Source organism: Phascolarctos cinereus, unplaced genomic scaffold (assembly GCF_003287225.1).
Source record: "Phascolarctos cinereus isolate Bilbo 61053 unplaced genomic scaffold, phaCin_HiC Scaffold_726;HRSCAF=1367, whole genome shotgun sequence".
NCBI lineage: Eukaryota > Metazoa > Chordata > Mammalia > Diprotodontia > Phascolarctidae > Phascolarctos > Phascolarctos cinereus.
The window spans coordinates 253,066,503-253,082,366 of NW_027556098.1; the positions used below are offsets into that span (position 1 = coordinate 253,066,503).

General features: G+C 38.7%; 1 protein-coding gene across 1 annotated transcript in view; it reads left to right on the plus strand.

The window, feature by feature from the left end:
- Window positions 1–15,864, plus strand: part of FLT1 (fms related receptor tyrosine kinase 1) — a 112,849-nt gene that overhangs the window by 40,377 nt on the left and 56,608 nt on the right. The window contains 4 exon segments of the mRNA XM_020997130.2: window positions 8,668–8,792; window positions 14,592–14,625; window positions 14,628–14,756; window positions 14,844–14,980. Coding sequence (XP_020852789.1) covers window positions 8,668–8,792; window positions 14,592–14,625; window positions 14,628–14,756; window positions 14,844–14,980 — 425 coding nt within the window.

Below are 15,864 nucleotides of genomic sequence, written 5' to 3' on the forward strand. Positions count from 1 at the left end.
AGCTAATATTTATGTACTTAATATTTGCTATTAAAGCTTAAAACTGTACAAAGACTTTTGGCACATCTTGTGTAAACACCTCTGGTGTTTACAAAAACACTTTTGCAGAGATTCTAACTTGGTCTTTGCAACAACTCTATGAAGTAAGTATGCAAATGTCATTCTGCTCATTTTACTAGCATAGAAATGTAACTGAGAGAAGAGAAATGTCTTATCCAAGGTTAAATAGTTGACCAGGAGTCAGCTGCTGGTCCTCTGACTCAAAAGCCAATAATACGCTTTCCATCATATCCTGCTGCCTTGGGTGTTCTAGATTCCTCCCCATTCTAGTCACCCTCTACTTGATGTGTTCAAACTTGTTAATATAATTTTAAACTGTGGCGCCCAGAATGGAACACAATGCTTCAGATGTGGTCTGACCAGTCCTGAGTGCAATGGAAATATTACCTCCTTTGTTCCCAACACATATTTTTATAAATACAACCCAAGATTGCATTAGTCTTTTTGGCATCTCCCTCACACTATCAAGGAGCTTGCAAGTCAGTGAAAATGTCTGTGTCTTTTTCATAAAGATTGCTTTCTAGTCATTTCTCCCCTGCGCCACACTTACACAGTTCACTTGTTTCAACTTAAACATGAGATTTTATATTTGCCTTATTACACTTTATTTTCTTAGTTAAAGCACACAGCCTGCTGAGAACTTTTTAGTCCTGTTTCTCTTGTCAAGGGAATCTGCAACTTTCATCAGTGTGCTCTGCCTATTTTCATCCACGTTGCTGATGAAACAAATTGAACACAGCAAAGTTGAGTGTGCCATGCCATGTGAGGCAGCTCTTCCCTTCTGTGTTGATACCAAAACATTAGATCCTTTGAGCCCAGTCATTCAACCAGCTACCAATACATCAAACTGTAATAGAATCTGGCCCAAAGGTCTCCATGTTTTCCTCAATGAAATTATGAGTCACTTCTACTTCAGCAACTAGTTGATATTAGCACAGTAGCAACACAGATGCACCATGTACTTCATCAGGGTTGGGATAAAGATAGAGGAAAAAAGATGCAAGGGGGAAATGGAGGGGTTTGCTTTTATTTTGGTGTTAGTCCTACCTTCCCCACTCTTCTTTCTTTCATCCTTCCTCCCTCCCTTCTTCCCTCCCTTCCTCTTTCCCTCTTTCCTTCCTTCTCTTTCTTTCTTCCTTCCTATCTTCCTTCCTTCCTTTCTCTTTTCCTTTCTTCCATAAACTAAAATGATTCATCATTTCTCATTTCCCACCTCTCTGCCTGGTTTTGTCTGGCTGTTGTCACACATCTAATAAGTAGTGAAGCCAGAAAAAATTCATTTTTAAGGGTAGGGAAGAATAGGGCATGTTTGTAGTTAATAGGAAAGGAGCCAGTTAATTAATATAGCCTGAAGACTGAAGGAGCAGGGAAGAGGATAGCATCAAGGGGGCTTTGGCAAGAAGGGCATCTCTTCAAAGATTCTTGAGAAAAAGCTCTAAACCCTGTATAGTGGCGACTGTTTTCTGTTTTCTGATGCCACCCTAACTTGCCAAATACCTTCTACCTCTTAATATGTGCCGTCTATTCCATCAAGGCTAGTCTCATTTCTAACGTTTTCACCAACAGTGTTCTGTAGGCCCTTGTTCATGTCCCCTTCTCTTGGAATACCCAAGCTTCTCAAAACCTACCCGGTCCCACCTTCTTCTTAAAGCCTTCAACCACTTGTGAACATACTGGTCTCTCTTTTTTCGGAGTCCTATTGGTATTGGAGTCTTCCTACCCAATTTAGCACTCCACTTCTCTCTGATTGACACACATTAATCTGTTGCCCCATCTAACCTGACAGGGACCTCTTATCCTTCTTCATATTCTCCAAAACAGTTAGTATAGTTCTGGCACATAGTAAGTATCCAATCAATGTTGTTTATTACCTGATCATTCTACATCACTCAATAAGTAGAGGCAAAGTGGTACAATGTATAAAATACTGAACTGGAGTCAGGGGAACTGAGTTTTTTCCGGCTTCACTACTTATTCACTGTGTGACAATAGGCAAGTCATCTAGCCTCTCTGAGTTTTCATTTCTTCATCTATAAAATGGGCATAATTCTACCTCCCTCTTGGGGATTTTGCAAGCAAGGCACTTGGTAAATCTTCAGTTTCTCCATAAATGGAGATTGTTGGTTTTGTTATTATTATTGTTACTATAAAGTCAACTTAGCAAAATTAAGAGAAGTACATCTTAAGGTAAAAATAAGCAACAGTAGAAAGGAAGCCATGAATGGAAACAAGATAAAGAGGAAGAGGATGATTTTCTCTTTTGTTCTTCTTTCTTGCATTTCTTCTTTTCCTCTTCTCATAATCCAAGTAGGTGTTATCAGTGAGCACTAAAGGTTTAGGAAGCTCTTCGTTGTTGTTCAGTCATTCAGTCACGTCTGACTTTTCATGTCTCTGCAGACCATACTGTCAATGAGATTTTCTTGGCAAAGATACTGGAGTGGCTTTTGATTTCCTTCTCCAGTGGATTATGACAACCAGAGGTTAAATGACTTGCCCAGAATCACACAGCTAGTCTTCCCTTCAGGTCCTCCTGACATGGAGTCATCTTCCTGAGTTCAAATTGGGCCTTAGATGCTTACTAGTTGTGTGACCTTGGGCAAGTCATTTAACCCTGTTTACCTCAGTTTCCTCATCTATGAAATGAACTGGAGAAGGAAATGGTAAACCATTCTAGTGTCTTTGCCAAGAAAACCCCAAATGGGGTCATGAAAAGTCAGACATGACTGAAACGACGGAACAACAACAATATCTTGTATGTTTATATGTTGTCTCCACTATACAGGGTTTAGATCTTTCTCTCATGAATCTGTTGGCCCTTCTTGCCAAAGCCAACCTTCCTATTTTTTCCCTTGATGCTATCCTCTTTCCTGCTTCTCCAGTCTTCAGGCTATGTTAATTCACTGGATCCTTTCCTGTTGCCTATCATCCCTATAAGCCATTGTTCTAAAGCTCTCCTTCCTTGGAAGCCAAATATTTAGAAGAATTATCCTGCACTCCTTGCTTCCATTCCACTTCTCACTCTCAGTTTTTAACACCTTTGGCAATCTGGCTTCCAGTCCCACCAAATGAAAGTGCCCTTTGCCAGGTTAGCAATGGTTCTTAATTGCTAATTCCAATGATTTTTCCTCAGTCCTTATCCTTCTTGACCTCCCTACAACTTTAGATACTGCTGCCTACCTTCTTCTGGTCCTGGATTTTCATGACACTACGCAGTCCTGGTTCTTCTTCTACCCATTTCACCCCTCCTCACTCTCATTTGCTGTGTCATCGTCCATGTCTGTTCCTCTACATTTGGTTATTACCCATGGCTCTCTACCAGTCTTCTTTCTTTTCTCTCCACGTTCTTTCTTAGTGATCTAATCAGCAACTTTGGAGTGAGTTATCAATGCAAATAACTCCCATCTCTCTCCTGAGTTTAAATCCTCATTTCCAATTGTCCACTGAATAGTTTCATCTGGATGAGCTCTAGGCATCTAAAGTTCATTGTGTCCAAATAAAACTCATTGTCCCCTACCTAAACCCAGCCTTCTTCCTAGAATCTCTATTTCTGTCAAGGGTGCCAGCATTTTTCCAGGCACTCAAGTTCACAACCTCAGAATCATACTTGACTTAAATGATTTTGAATAATTGTAGAATTGAGTCTTATAATCTATATAAGTCAAGTTGTAACCAACAGACTTTTCAAAATAAATAGTAATGATTCTGTTGCAAGTAGCATATTTTTGTTTTTTTAAACTCATATTTTAAAGAATAGTTTTACCTCAATCAATTTAAAATCCTTCATTTAGCATCTATGTACAGACAACATAGTGTTAGATATTATGTAGGTAGGATTCAATAGACCAGTCTTTGAGGGTTTATGCTCTGAGAATTCTTCCACCTGGGTACTTCTGTCTTCTAGGAGGGTGTTCGTTTATTTCTACCCCTTACCCTCAAAGACGAAACCAACTCCCATCCTCAAAATAATCATTAGGTGCCCTTATGCCTGCTAAGAAGAGGAAAGGAAAATGAAATCAAAGGGAATCAGGAGAAAGCCTTACAAAAACTGTAAGAACATAAATGTGCTAGGAAATAAGATGTTTATTGTTGGATCCCCTTTAATCAAAACCAGGAAAATGTCCTAAATGCTTTGTGCCACCCACCGCCCTGAGCAGAGTAACGGAACTCCCAGCTGATGTCAGTGGGAATTCTATGTGGAATGAAGGTAGTATCTGTACCCTTTATGTCTGAATACTTTTAACCTAGTGGCACCGTGACTGCAGATTCAGAAAGAAAAAAAAGTCTTTAAAAAATAGATCCTAATTCCATTCATAGGAGCAGGAACCCGTTTGATCTTTGCCTGTTTCAGAGCCTGCCTGTGGATTAAAGGGTGAGTGGCAGCATTGATACTTCTGGGTGAGAAATCTTAACATTTGGTGCCAGTTTCCTGTCCCTGCTTTCAGCTTGGAGAGTTCAGAGAGGTTATGGTAAGTATGGTCCCCATCTAGATCTCTGTTGGCATGGGCCTTTGGTGACAGTGAGTCTGAGCCAACAGGACACCGGTAGTCTTTGGAGCAGCTCTTCCTCACTCTTGAAATGGTTAGGAGATGTGGATTCAGGAAATCGCTCTGTATTGCTGGCTGGTTTTGGAAGTCATTTTTAATTTCATGGCAAAGATAAATGAGTCCTGAGGGAGCCGTAAGTGGGTTCACTGGTGATATTAAAGGAGCAGTGACCTTTTCCATATCTAAGGTCTTTGCAAAACAAACAAAAAAAAAGTTTTGTGTTATAGCATGGCAGGCAGGTTCATTCTTAGTCTTTTCTTGAATCAAATTGCAAAGCAAATGTACCATTAACAAGTCCACAGAGTATTTTTGTTACATGTGCAGTCATAAGCTCATGTAACAACACAATGGATTATGACACTAGCCTATGTCTTTTAAATGTTGTCTTTTGGACTTTTGTTGGAGTGGATATAAATCTGAAGTTCTGGCATTGTAATTACAAGGACCCTGGTGCTAGGACTATATAGCTGTTTTTTTTAAAGTATGGCTAAGTGAGATGTAATAAGGTTTACATTTTTGAAAGAGTCCCATTAAGTGATAAAGAAAAGGAAACAAATTTAAAGAGGCATTGAATCAACCTTCCCTTATTTTCATTGGGGACTGGCACTCAGTTTGGTAAGAACCACAAAAATGTTTACTGTTTCCTGTAGGAACTCCTTATGCCAGTGGCCTTTGTTGAGGATGATTACTTAAGGAGACAGTCAATTATAAGTGAAGGATTTACAGTTTAGTTTAATGAATTAAACCATTTCCTGACATTTCCATTTACCTTGGGATTTACAAAGGAGACAAAAATATAGACTCACAGTAGGAAGGAAAGGAATGATCAAATCCCAATAGTCACTGCCTGAATGACTGGCTCAGCAAATCTATTTAGAGAAGGAATTTAATGCTGATAAGTGACTCCTACTTCAGTGTTAAAAAAAAATCTTCTCTGCATATATGAGCAAGCACACAAAACTTTCTTAATAAGCAAACAGCTTCATTAACTATGGCATTTTATGAGTTTCTGGCATGCCACCCAAAACTAAACTTTACTAAAATATGTAGCTTATGTGAAATCATCAGCACGGTAATAATACTATTAGCTGGTCACATTTATTATATTTTAAAATTTATAAGATGCTTTCCTCACAACAGCAGCCCTGAAAGGTAGCTAGTCTAATATGACCATACCCATCTTACAGATGAAGGAAGGCTTTGTGTAGAAGGCAGAACTTGATCTGGGTTTTAGAGGTGAAGGAAGGCTTTGTGTAGAAGGCAGAACTTGATCTGGGTTTTAGAGGTGAAGGTGAGGAGGGAGATCATTCCAGACCTGGGAAACAGCAAATACAAAGGCATGGAGGCAGGAGATAAAGTGTACTTTGTGAGAAAAAGGCCAGTCTGGTAGGATGAGTAGTAAGGCATAACAATGCTGGGTACAAGAGAAGGACTTTCAAAACTAAGCAGAAGAGCTTATATGTTTGATCCTAGAGGAAACAGGGAGCCATTGGAATTTATTGAGTGAGGAGAGGGATACAGTCACGCTGAACTTTAGGAAAATTGTTTGAGTAGCTGTGTGAAGGATGAATTGAAGTGGAATGAAACTTGAGGTAAAGAGTCTAAATAGAAGGCTATTAGATGAGTTTATATTCTACTCAAAGGGAGTGGGAAGAATATAACTTATATACAATTAAATAAAAAAAATGCATGGAAAGTGAAAAAAAAGGAAATTTAAAGTATGATGGGTAGGGAGAAGGGGATCAAGAAAGGCCTTGTAAACCTGAATTTTGTTTTCTTTTCTTGTTTTTTTCTTTTTGGTGAGGCAATCAGGGTTAAGTAACTTGCCCAGGGTCACACAGCTAGTAAGTGTCAAGTGTCTGATCTGAGGCCGGATTTGATAGACCTGTACTTTGAAGGAAGGTAGAGATTCCATGAAACAGAGATAAGTGTATTCCTGGGACCACTTATGCCAAGGCACAAAGATGAGGTATGGAATAGTGTATATGACGAATAGCTAGTATACCTGTTTGACTGGAATAAAGTCTGTGAGAAGAGTTAAATGAAATAACACTAGAAATGTAGATAGAAGCATAATTGCCAGGATTAGGAGTTAACTTTAACCTAAAAGCAATATGTAGTCATTGAAGTTTTTTTGAGTAGGTGAGTGACATGGTCAGATTGAGTTTTAGAAGTATCAATTTATTAACTTACTGGTGGATGACTTAGAGAGAGGAGACACTGGAAGCAGGGAGGTGGATTAGGAGGCATTTACTTGCTAGGCAAAGGGTAATGGAAGCCTGATGTTAGTGCTAAATGAAGCTCACTTGAAGAAACTGGGAATACTTAGCCTTGAGAAGATTGAAGTGGGGTGAGGGGAGGAAGGAGGGAAAAGTGCTGTCTTCAAGTACCCGATGGCCTGTTTTATAGAAAAGGAAACAAACTATTCTCCTTGACCCCACAGGGGAGAACTGGGAGTAATGAGTCAGAGTTGCAAATATTCAACTTTAGGCTTGAGCTAAGGAAAACCTTCCTGACCACTAGAGCTATCCAATGGAATGGGCTGCCTCGGGAGGTCACACATTCCTTGTCACTAGATGGCTGTTTGCTAGGGATATTGTAGAGGGGTTCTTGTGAAGGTTTGGGTTGGATTCAAGGACCTCTACATTATCTTACAACTCTGAAATTCTGGCATTCTATGACTTTCTCTTGGCTCACCTCCTTCAGTAGTCCATACAGTATAATCTGGCATTTGAATTCCACACTGAACACGTGAAAATTTTATTTTGATTTGTCATAAAGTGGTCTGAAGACCCAGAGAAAGTAGGTGGGTAGAAATCACTGGTCACTTCCACACTAGGAAGAAACATCAGAGCAGGACCCGAAAGGAAAGTTCTATGGCTATCACATGAAACACAAAAGCTACTTTATATGTAAATCTAAGCTTTTGGTTTTTGCGTATTTCCTTTTTGGGGTGGGGAGGCTCTATCTCTTGGGTTTGTAATGCTTTTTCTCAAAAACAAGTACCCCAAAGGTTATGTTGTAATGGGGAGGGGGGAAAAGACGCTGGATTTGGAATCAGAAAATAAGTTCAAAGCCAATTTTACTGCCTTATGAACTTGGGCAAGTCAACCTCTCTTGGACTCACTTTTGGCATGTGCAAACCAAGGGGGTTGGGTTAGCTTGTCTATGAGGTTCCTTCCAGCCCTAATATTCTCTAATTCTTCTCCTCATTGCTCTATGACAGGCTGGTTGATCTTTTGCTGTTGTTTCCTAGAAGGCACCAGCTATGCCATATTGTTTGAATTGTGTTTCATTGAGTATTTAAAGCCAGCTCTCCTTTCCCTGCCTCAGTTTGCTATACATGGATAGGTAAAATATCCTAAATAAAAAGTTGATATATGTCATTGGTTTCTGCCCACTCGGTTTTTTCATTCAGTTTTCCCTCAGATCACCAGTACCTTCTTACTCAGTACGAACCAAGCAGTAGAATTTTGCCCACAAAACTTCTCTTTTAAATATTCTCGACTCTCATTTAATTCAAAATCTTCACTCAGAATGGTAAATCCCTCAGGATCACCCCCAGCCTCTTGTCATCTTTGCTTCAGACAAAGATGGCTTTCCTGTTTTACCTGACCCCCTATGACTTCTCACAATCTCTCTGGATGGCATTTCCTGACTCATTTAGCATTGTTATACCAAGGAACTTATGCAGAAATTTCCCTGCCCCCCATTCACAGCCCTCCTTACTTTGAGACTTATTTCTACATTGCCTTAACCCCTCCCCATTGATTTATCCCACCAAGGAAACAAGGATGGGATAAGGGGGTAAATCTGGTAAAGGAAGTATTTTTGCAGCAGAAATATGAAGTATGTGTGTGTGTGTGTGTGTGTGATACATGTATATATATACATATATGTGTGTTTATGTATATATTGCATACTCATAAGGAAAGAAGTATGGAATCAGGAGTGGCATTGCGTTGATAATTCTCATTTCCTAAGCCTACACATTCATTTGCTATACTTTATATTTATTTCAAGAACTCTCATTTTGTTTTTGTTTTTGTTTTTCACGTTTCAGACACAGGCCATCCATTTGTAGAGCCTTACAGCACCATGCCTGAAACTGTACATATGACCGAAGGACAGGAAATGATTATTCCCTGTCGAGTTTCAGCACCAGACATCATGGTTACATTGAAAAAGGTACTATTTAACAAAGCCAGGTTCCTCACATGGCCCTATAAATATGTGAATGGAATTCTAGTTATTTTATTTCTATGACAAGGAGAGCCTAGAGGTACTGGTAGTGGTGCTGGTGGTGGTGGAGGTGGTGGTGGTGGTGGTGGTGGTGGTGGAGGTGGTGGTGGTGGAGATGGTAGTGGTGCTGGTGGTGGTTTCCAGAGACATTGTATGTTTCAATTGACTAATCCAGCAACAAGCACAAAATCTGCAGATGAGAAAATAGAAGCATGTAATGATGAAGCCCGAAGTTTAAATTAACATATGAAGTAGCTTTTATGTTTTATGTGATAGCCATATAACTCTCCATTCAAGTCCTGCTCTGATGTTTCTTCCTAGTGTGGAAGTGACCATTGGTTTCTACATACCCATTTTCTCTGATTCTTCAGACCACCAATACTTTTCTATTCAGTATTAGCGAAGCAGTGAAATTTATCCTATAAAATTTCTCTTTTAAATCTCCTCTATTCTAATTCTAATCACAAGCCTTTCTCTGGTTTTTAAATTTCTTGGTATCACCCCCCCCTTCTCAAAGCGCATGCCCAGGGCACAAGCTTTGGCGGGTTTGCTAAACTAAAACATTTTTAAAGGCAAATCAGTGATAGACTTTCACCTGGGAACCAGCCTAACTGTCTGTACAGTGATGACTTTTTCAACCGTACAAACTCTCAGAAACCTTTAGTAAGTTATAGAAGGATTGCAATTAGCATTAGTACGGGTAGTGCCCACATCAGTGAAATCACGAATTCTCTAAGCATTTTACCAAAAAAACATAACATCCATACAACAAGTCTGCACTGTGAGTGCTTTGTGATCTCTCTCTGTAAGCTCCAAAGAACAGGAACTCTGTGTTAATAAAGACACTATGCACCTCCCCCAGTTAACATTCCCTGTCGACTGTGTTTTATCCTATAGAGATGCTATTGCAAAGGAGTTAAATATTGCCAGTTCTTGGATAAAAATATGACATGCATGTGTATTTATGATAGGAAATTACAAAGTTGATGTTGTTAAGAGTAAACCAAATGAATGTAGAACTGGAATGACTGAATTTATCTTTCCATCTACTCATAAAATTACTTAACTCCACCAGTGATAAAAGCCTGTATAACCTGTAACATGTCAGAGAGGGAGACTTCCAGGGTCCTACAAATTGTAGAACTTTAGCTTCTCAAGGGCAGATAAGAATGACCAACTGAATTGACTCTCCTATATATGGTCAGGTCTCTCTTGTACCAGGAGTGTTTACATATATAACGATTAATGTGTGTGTGTGTGTACGATTTTATATATGTAAACTATATACATGTATAACTGTATACACACAAAATACCGTATATAGTCAGATATACACATATACATATGTATACATACATATACACATATCCATACACATATGTAAAGACAGACATAGACATAGATAGTCGCAAATAGTTAACTCTTGTGGATGAACTTTTCCTTCTCCTGGCACCCAGGTTGGTGAACATTTATAGGGGGAAAAAAAGAGATAACCTTCAGGAGAGGAAATGAATGCAGGCTTATTCTTTGTAATGTATTGGAGCCTGTGTGTAGGCAGTGAGAAATAGTATTAAATAAGAAAATATTATGGTGAAATTTGGTGCTTAATAAAGGTTTTCTGGTGATGATGGCAGAAGGCTTTAGGCAAGTTGCTCACTTGATTTTTAAGTACATGTACTGTTGACCTGCATCCCGAAACCTTGAAATACAGTGAGGATGTCTCCAGCCTCTTTTCTCAAATTAGCTTTTTATAAATGTTCCAAATGTAAAAGGGGAAAAAAAGATACTAGAAAAGAGAATGTTTTGTTTTAAGTCTTGAATATGGTATGTTTTAGATTGTTTTTTGCTCCGTTTTCAAGGGACAGAGAAGAGAGGCTGAGGGTGTAGGGGAGAGAGACAGAGATAGAGACAGGACAGAGAAAGATGGAGAGATATCAGGAAATAGACAATTCTAGAAGTTTAGAGATTGAGGGGACTTGAGATCGTCTAGTGCAAAGTCCTTATTTCATTGATGACAAAGTGGAGGCCCAGAAAAAGTTAAGTATCCTGCCCAAGATCACCTAGCTCCTTAGAGAAGTTATGGCTGGAACCTGATGTGCCTGGCTATGGGTTCTCTTTCCATTGAAATTATAATGATTTCTCCATAAGGACAAGAGTAAGGGGGGGGGGATCTTACTTCCTTCCCTATACTTGGTTTTGAAGCCAGTGGTTAGAGCACTGGGCCTAGAGTCAGGAAGACTTCAACTCAAATTCTGCCCCATCCACTTACTAGTGATATGATCCTGGGCAAGTCACTTAACTGCTGACTGCCTCAGTTTCCTCAACCACAAAATGGGGGTAATATGAGCATTTACTTCCCAAGGTTGTTCTGAGGATCAAATGAGATGATATTTGTCAAGTACTTTGCACAATGTCTGGCACATAGTAGGTACTTCATAAATATTTTTCCCTCCCTCTCTTCTCTCCTCCCTTCCTTTCCTACCTTCTTTTACTCTCTCCTCCCTCCCTGTCTTCCCTCTTTCTTTCCCTTCCTTCTTTTCTTCCTTCCTCTTCACCTGTCCTCCCTTATTTCTTCCCTCCTTCCCTTCTTTCTTCATTCCTTTCCTTTCTTCTTTCCTTCTCTTTCTTTCTGTCCTCTTCCTTCTGTCCCTCCCTCCCTCCCTTCCATTCTTCCCTCTCTTCCTTTCATTCTTCCCTCTCTTCCTTTCATTCTTCCCTTCCTTCTTTCCCTCCCTTTTTCCTTCCTTCTTTCCTCCTCCATCCAACCCTCCCTTCTTTCCTTCCTTCCTTCCAAATCTCTCTACATCTCCCATAACTTCTCATTGCCCTATACATGATTCATTACCATACTTTTACATAATAAAATGCCAATTCCACTATAATAAGATAAATATGTTTATGGCCATTCCCTTTCCTGAGAGTCCTATCTTGTTGTTAAGGAAGCCAAAAACCAGTCGCTCACTCTAGAGTTTATTCTCTGGTTACTTTGGACCCATAATCTAGCTAGAACAATACATTGTGGAGCATACAGATCTGTATAAGTGTAAGGAAATAGAAAAGAAGGCATTAGAGAGCAGAGGAGGCTTTTCCATGTCACAGGAAGGCTTACTGCAGCACAATCCCAAGTGTGAAAGGGAAAATGAAGGGCATATAACATGAATCTCTGGAATACATTCTACAAGACAAAGGTCCTGCTCTTCTAGCCTGACATTCAAGGACCTCCATGATATTCTCTTCAATTCATCATTTACTATGTGCTTCTTCTATGTAAGTGACAAGGATGAAAAGTGACAGTGGTTTCTAATCTTCAGCAGCTTACAGGCAAACTAAGGGAGACACTATCCAAAGATAAAGCAAGTATGACAAAAGATATGTATATAAATACACAAAATCTGGGGGTGAATGTAATAAAGACTAAGGAGCCATCTGGACAAAGTGCTATGACAAAATCTGAGCAGGGAGAGATCAACTTCACCTGAGGGGGATCAGGGAAGAAGACCCCAGTATATCTTTCCAGACTTACTTTCCCTCGTTCTGGTTCATTCATTCCCTTAAAGCAGCTAGGTGGCACAGTGGAAGACCTGAGTTCAAATTTGGCTCTTCCTAACTGTATGACTCTGGGTAAGTCACTTAGCAGCTATCTGCCTCAATTTCTTCATCTATAAAATGGGAATAATAATAGCACCTACCTTCCAGGATTGTTGCGAGGATAAAAATGAGGTAAAGCCCTTTGCAAACCCTAAAGCTCTAGATAAATGCTAACTGTAGTTAGTCATGTTTATATGCAAGTTTCTGCCCAGTTCAATTACTCGCTACTCCCCCAACATGCCTTGACCTTTCCCACCTCTGAGATACTGCTTGTGTTGTTCCCTACCACATAAAATCCTCTTCTCCCTATATTTGTGCTTACCAACATCTTGCTGTACTTTTCAAGATCCATTTAATGCCATTTCCTTCAAGAAGGCTCACCTGACCTCCATAGTGAAATATGAACTCTCTTACCTCAGAACATATGCTGCAGCATGTTGTATATTTCTTGTAGCACTTAACATATTCTACCTTATACTCTAGACCAGGGGTGGGGAACCTATGGCCTCGAGGCCACATGTGGCCTTCTAGATCCTCAAGTGCAGTCCTTTGACTGAATCCAAACTTCACAAAACAAATCCCCTTATTGCAGGTTCCCTACCCCTGGCGTAGTGACTTGTATAATACATTTGTCTTCTCCTGGCTATAAGTTTGTTGTGTTTTCCACAATATTTTGTATAGAATAAATTCTCAATAAATATTTATTGAGGGGAATTTCAAGCATAGTTTTATAATGTATGTAAATATGGCAGAGAAAAAAAATTCAGAAGGACATTAGTTTGGGGTGGGGGATGGGGGGGAAGCCCATCATACAGAACCACAAATCCTTATTTATTTGCTTGTGTTTAAGCTTTATGTCTTGTTATAGTATGTCATGGGACATTTTAAGGGATCTGTTTTAAAAGGGAGTCGAACAGATAGAGACTATATCTTATGGCCATTAGGCAGCAATTATGTGACCTATAGAGTTGTGTGATTTTTAAAAGAAGAACCTTCCCCCACTGGGAAAAAGTAGTATCTTTTGTCTGTGGTTACCGAAAACTGTTTTGTAGCCTGGCTTTATAAAGAACTTTTTGAGCCTGCTTCATAAAGGTATAATCCTGATCCAGCCTTAAGGCAGAATCTTTATTTTACTTATGCTTTTAAAAACTCACACCCTTTATTGTATGTACACTCTCTTTTAAAGCAGGAAGTAGTATGAGTAGATAATATGAACACATATTTGAACAGGTGTAGGAGGGGCTTTCCTATATTTTGGATTCATTCTTTCTAGCTTTATGACAATGCCAAGGACAGTAGGGTGCCTGTGAAATAGCATTTGAAGATGCCAAAGTTGTGGGAATGACTTCATGGTCTACCAACTTTTTCAAGTTCACTGGCTTAGGAGTAAAATAAAGCAATTCCAGTAACTAAATCAGTTTTTAAAAATTAAGTAAAAATATGAAATGAGTAATAAGCTGCTTAAAGTTTATATATGTGGGGTTGGGAGAGTCACAGTTTTTATTTTTTTCATTGCTAGGTTTGGGCTAGGCAGATCAAAACCAGATATTTATGCTTATTATAAACTGAGTATTGAAAAGGAATTTGGAGAAAGTTTCATTTATAATGAATTTCATTCATTTTTTAAATCTCCTCTTGGCTTTCTTTATGCTCACTGGTTTCCCCTTTAAGTGCACAGTTGATGCTTTTTGCTATTTTTCCTTATGAGCTATAGGTGATTTGTAGAGTGTTTGACCCATTGATTGCAAATGGAATGTTATGGATTTTTTAAGACTTGGACTTAGCTAAACCTCCAAAATGGAAGAACTTCAGTGGTGAAGATAAATCATGACTTCTTAAAAAAGCCCCAGGTGGTAAAGATGAATGAGGATAATCTGGCAGCCCCAATTTTAAAAAAAATATGCAAATTGGTTTCTCAGTTGTTCTACAAGGACAAGTTTTTGCGAATATTCCCATCAGCAAAAGGATTTTGGACTATCAACTGAAATTTTGACATAACTGCTTTGTTCACAATGGGCACATGCACCAAGTTCATTGGATCCTAAAGAACTAATAAAGCATTTTATATGCTTTAATTTTATATGAAAATAATCTTGACACAATAATACTGTCACTATATCCAAATATAATTTTGTGGGTGTATCTCTTCAGTTTCAGATTCCTGATATGAAGACCCTGATTCCTGATGGGAAACAATAATCTGGGACAATAAGAGGGGTTTTATTATACCCAAGCCAACATACAGATTTATAGGACTTCTGAGCTGTGAAACAACAGTCAATGGCCATTTATACAGCACAAATTATCTAACATATCGACAAGGTGAGTGATGCTGTATGGCCGTGATAATAAAGCACCATGTGTGGCTTTCCGACATAATTTATCTTGTTTTCTTTGACACATTTGCAGACAACACAATCATTGATGTCCAGTTAAGTACACCAAATCCAATCAAATTATTGAAAGGTCAGACTCTTGCCCTCAATTGTACTGTGACTGCTGCCTGGAACACCAGAGTTCAGATGACTTGGAATTATCCTGGTGAAGTGAGTAAACTTAATAATTTGTCTATTTCTTCTCCTCTACGATATTTTTTAAAATCTGTAAACAAAAACCATTTTAAGGAAATAAACAAGATAATATGTTTTGCATGACTTCATACGTATAATCTGTATCAAATTGTTTGCTTTCCAAAGGAACAGGGTCTGGGAGAGAGAGGGAGAAAGAATTTGGAACTCAAATTTTAAAAAATGAATGTTAAAAAATTGAGAGGAAATAAAAGAAAAAAGAAATAAGGAAGATCTTTGTAACTTACTAAAATATATTGATTTCTAAAACAGTCATAAACATTCAAGAAACTTATTTTACCTTGCTTGGCATTCCCTGATTGCAATACTCATACGTATGTTCTTTTGATATATAACAAGATTTGTGAATTGGTTTTTTTTTTCAACTTTGCCGTAATTTGATAATCAGACTGGTATTCCTGCCGCACGACACTGGGTAGATGCAAGGATTCTTTTTTCTTTGGAAACTGTTCTCTAGGATTTAGAGATGAGAGGGAAATTTATCACTAGAAGCCAAGCAGGGAATGTCTTTAGTAACAAAAAAGAAAAGTTTTCAGGAGGTTGTTTCTGTCAGCAAATTCATTTAAAAGACTGGCAGACAGTCAGGCACCTGACTGAAGCATGTTTAGAAAAGATATTACAATTCAGCAATCCAAGATCTCATTTGTTAAGTGTCAAGAAAAAATGCTTTCCTTTAGAAAATGGTGGTTTAGATTCTTAAGATCTGGCCCGTTTGCATTAGCGATATGAAGGCTAAGATTCCTTGAGAGTCTGACTAATGTGGCAGATCTTTAATAAACCTTGTCTTTGGCTGAAAAAAAAAAAGAAAATGTCAAGAATGATCTTGAATTGTGTTCTCTATT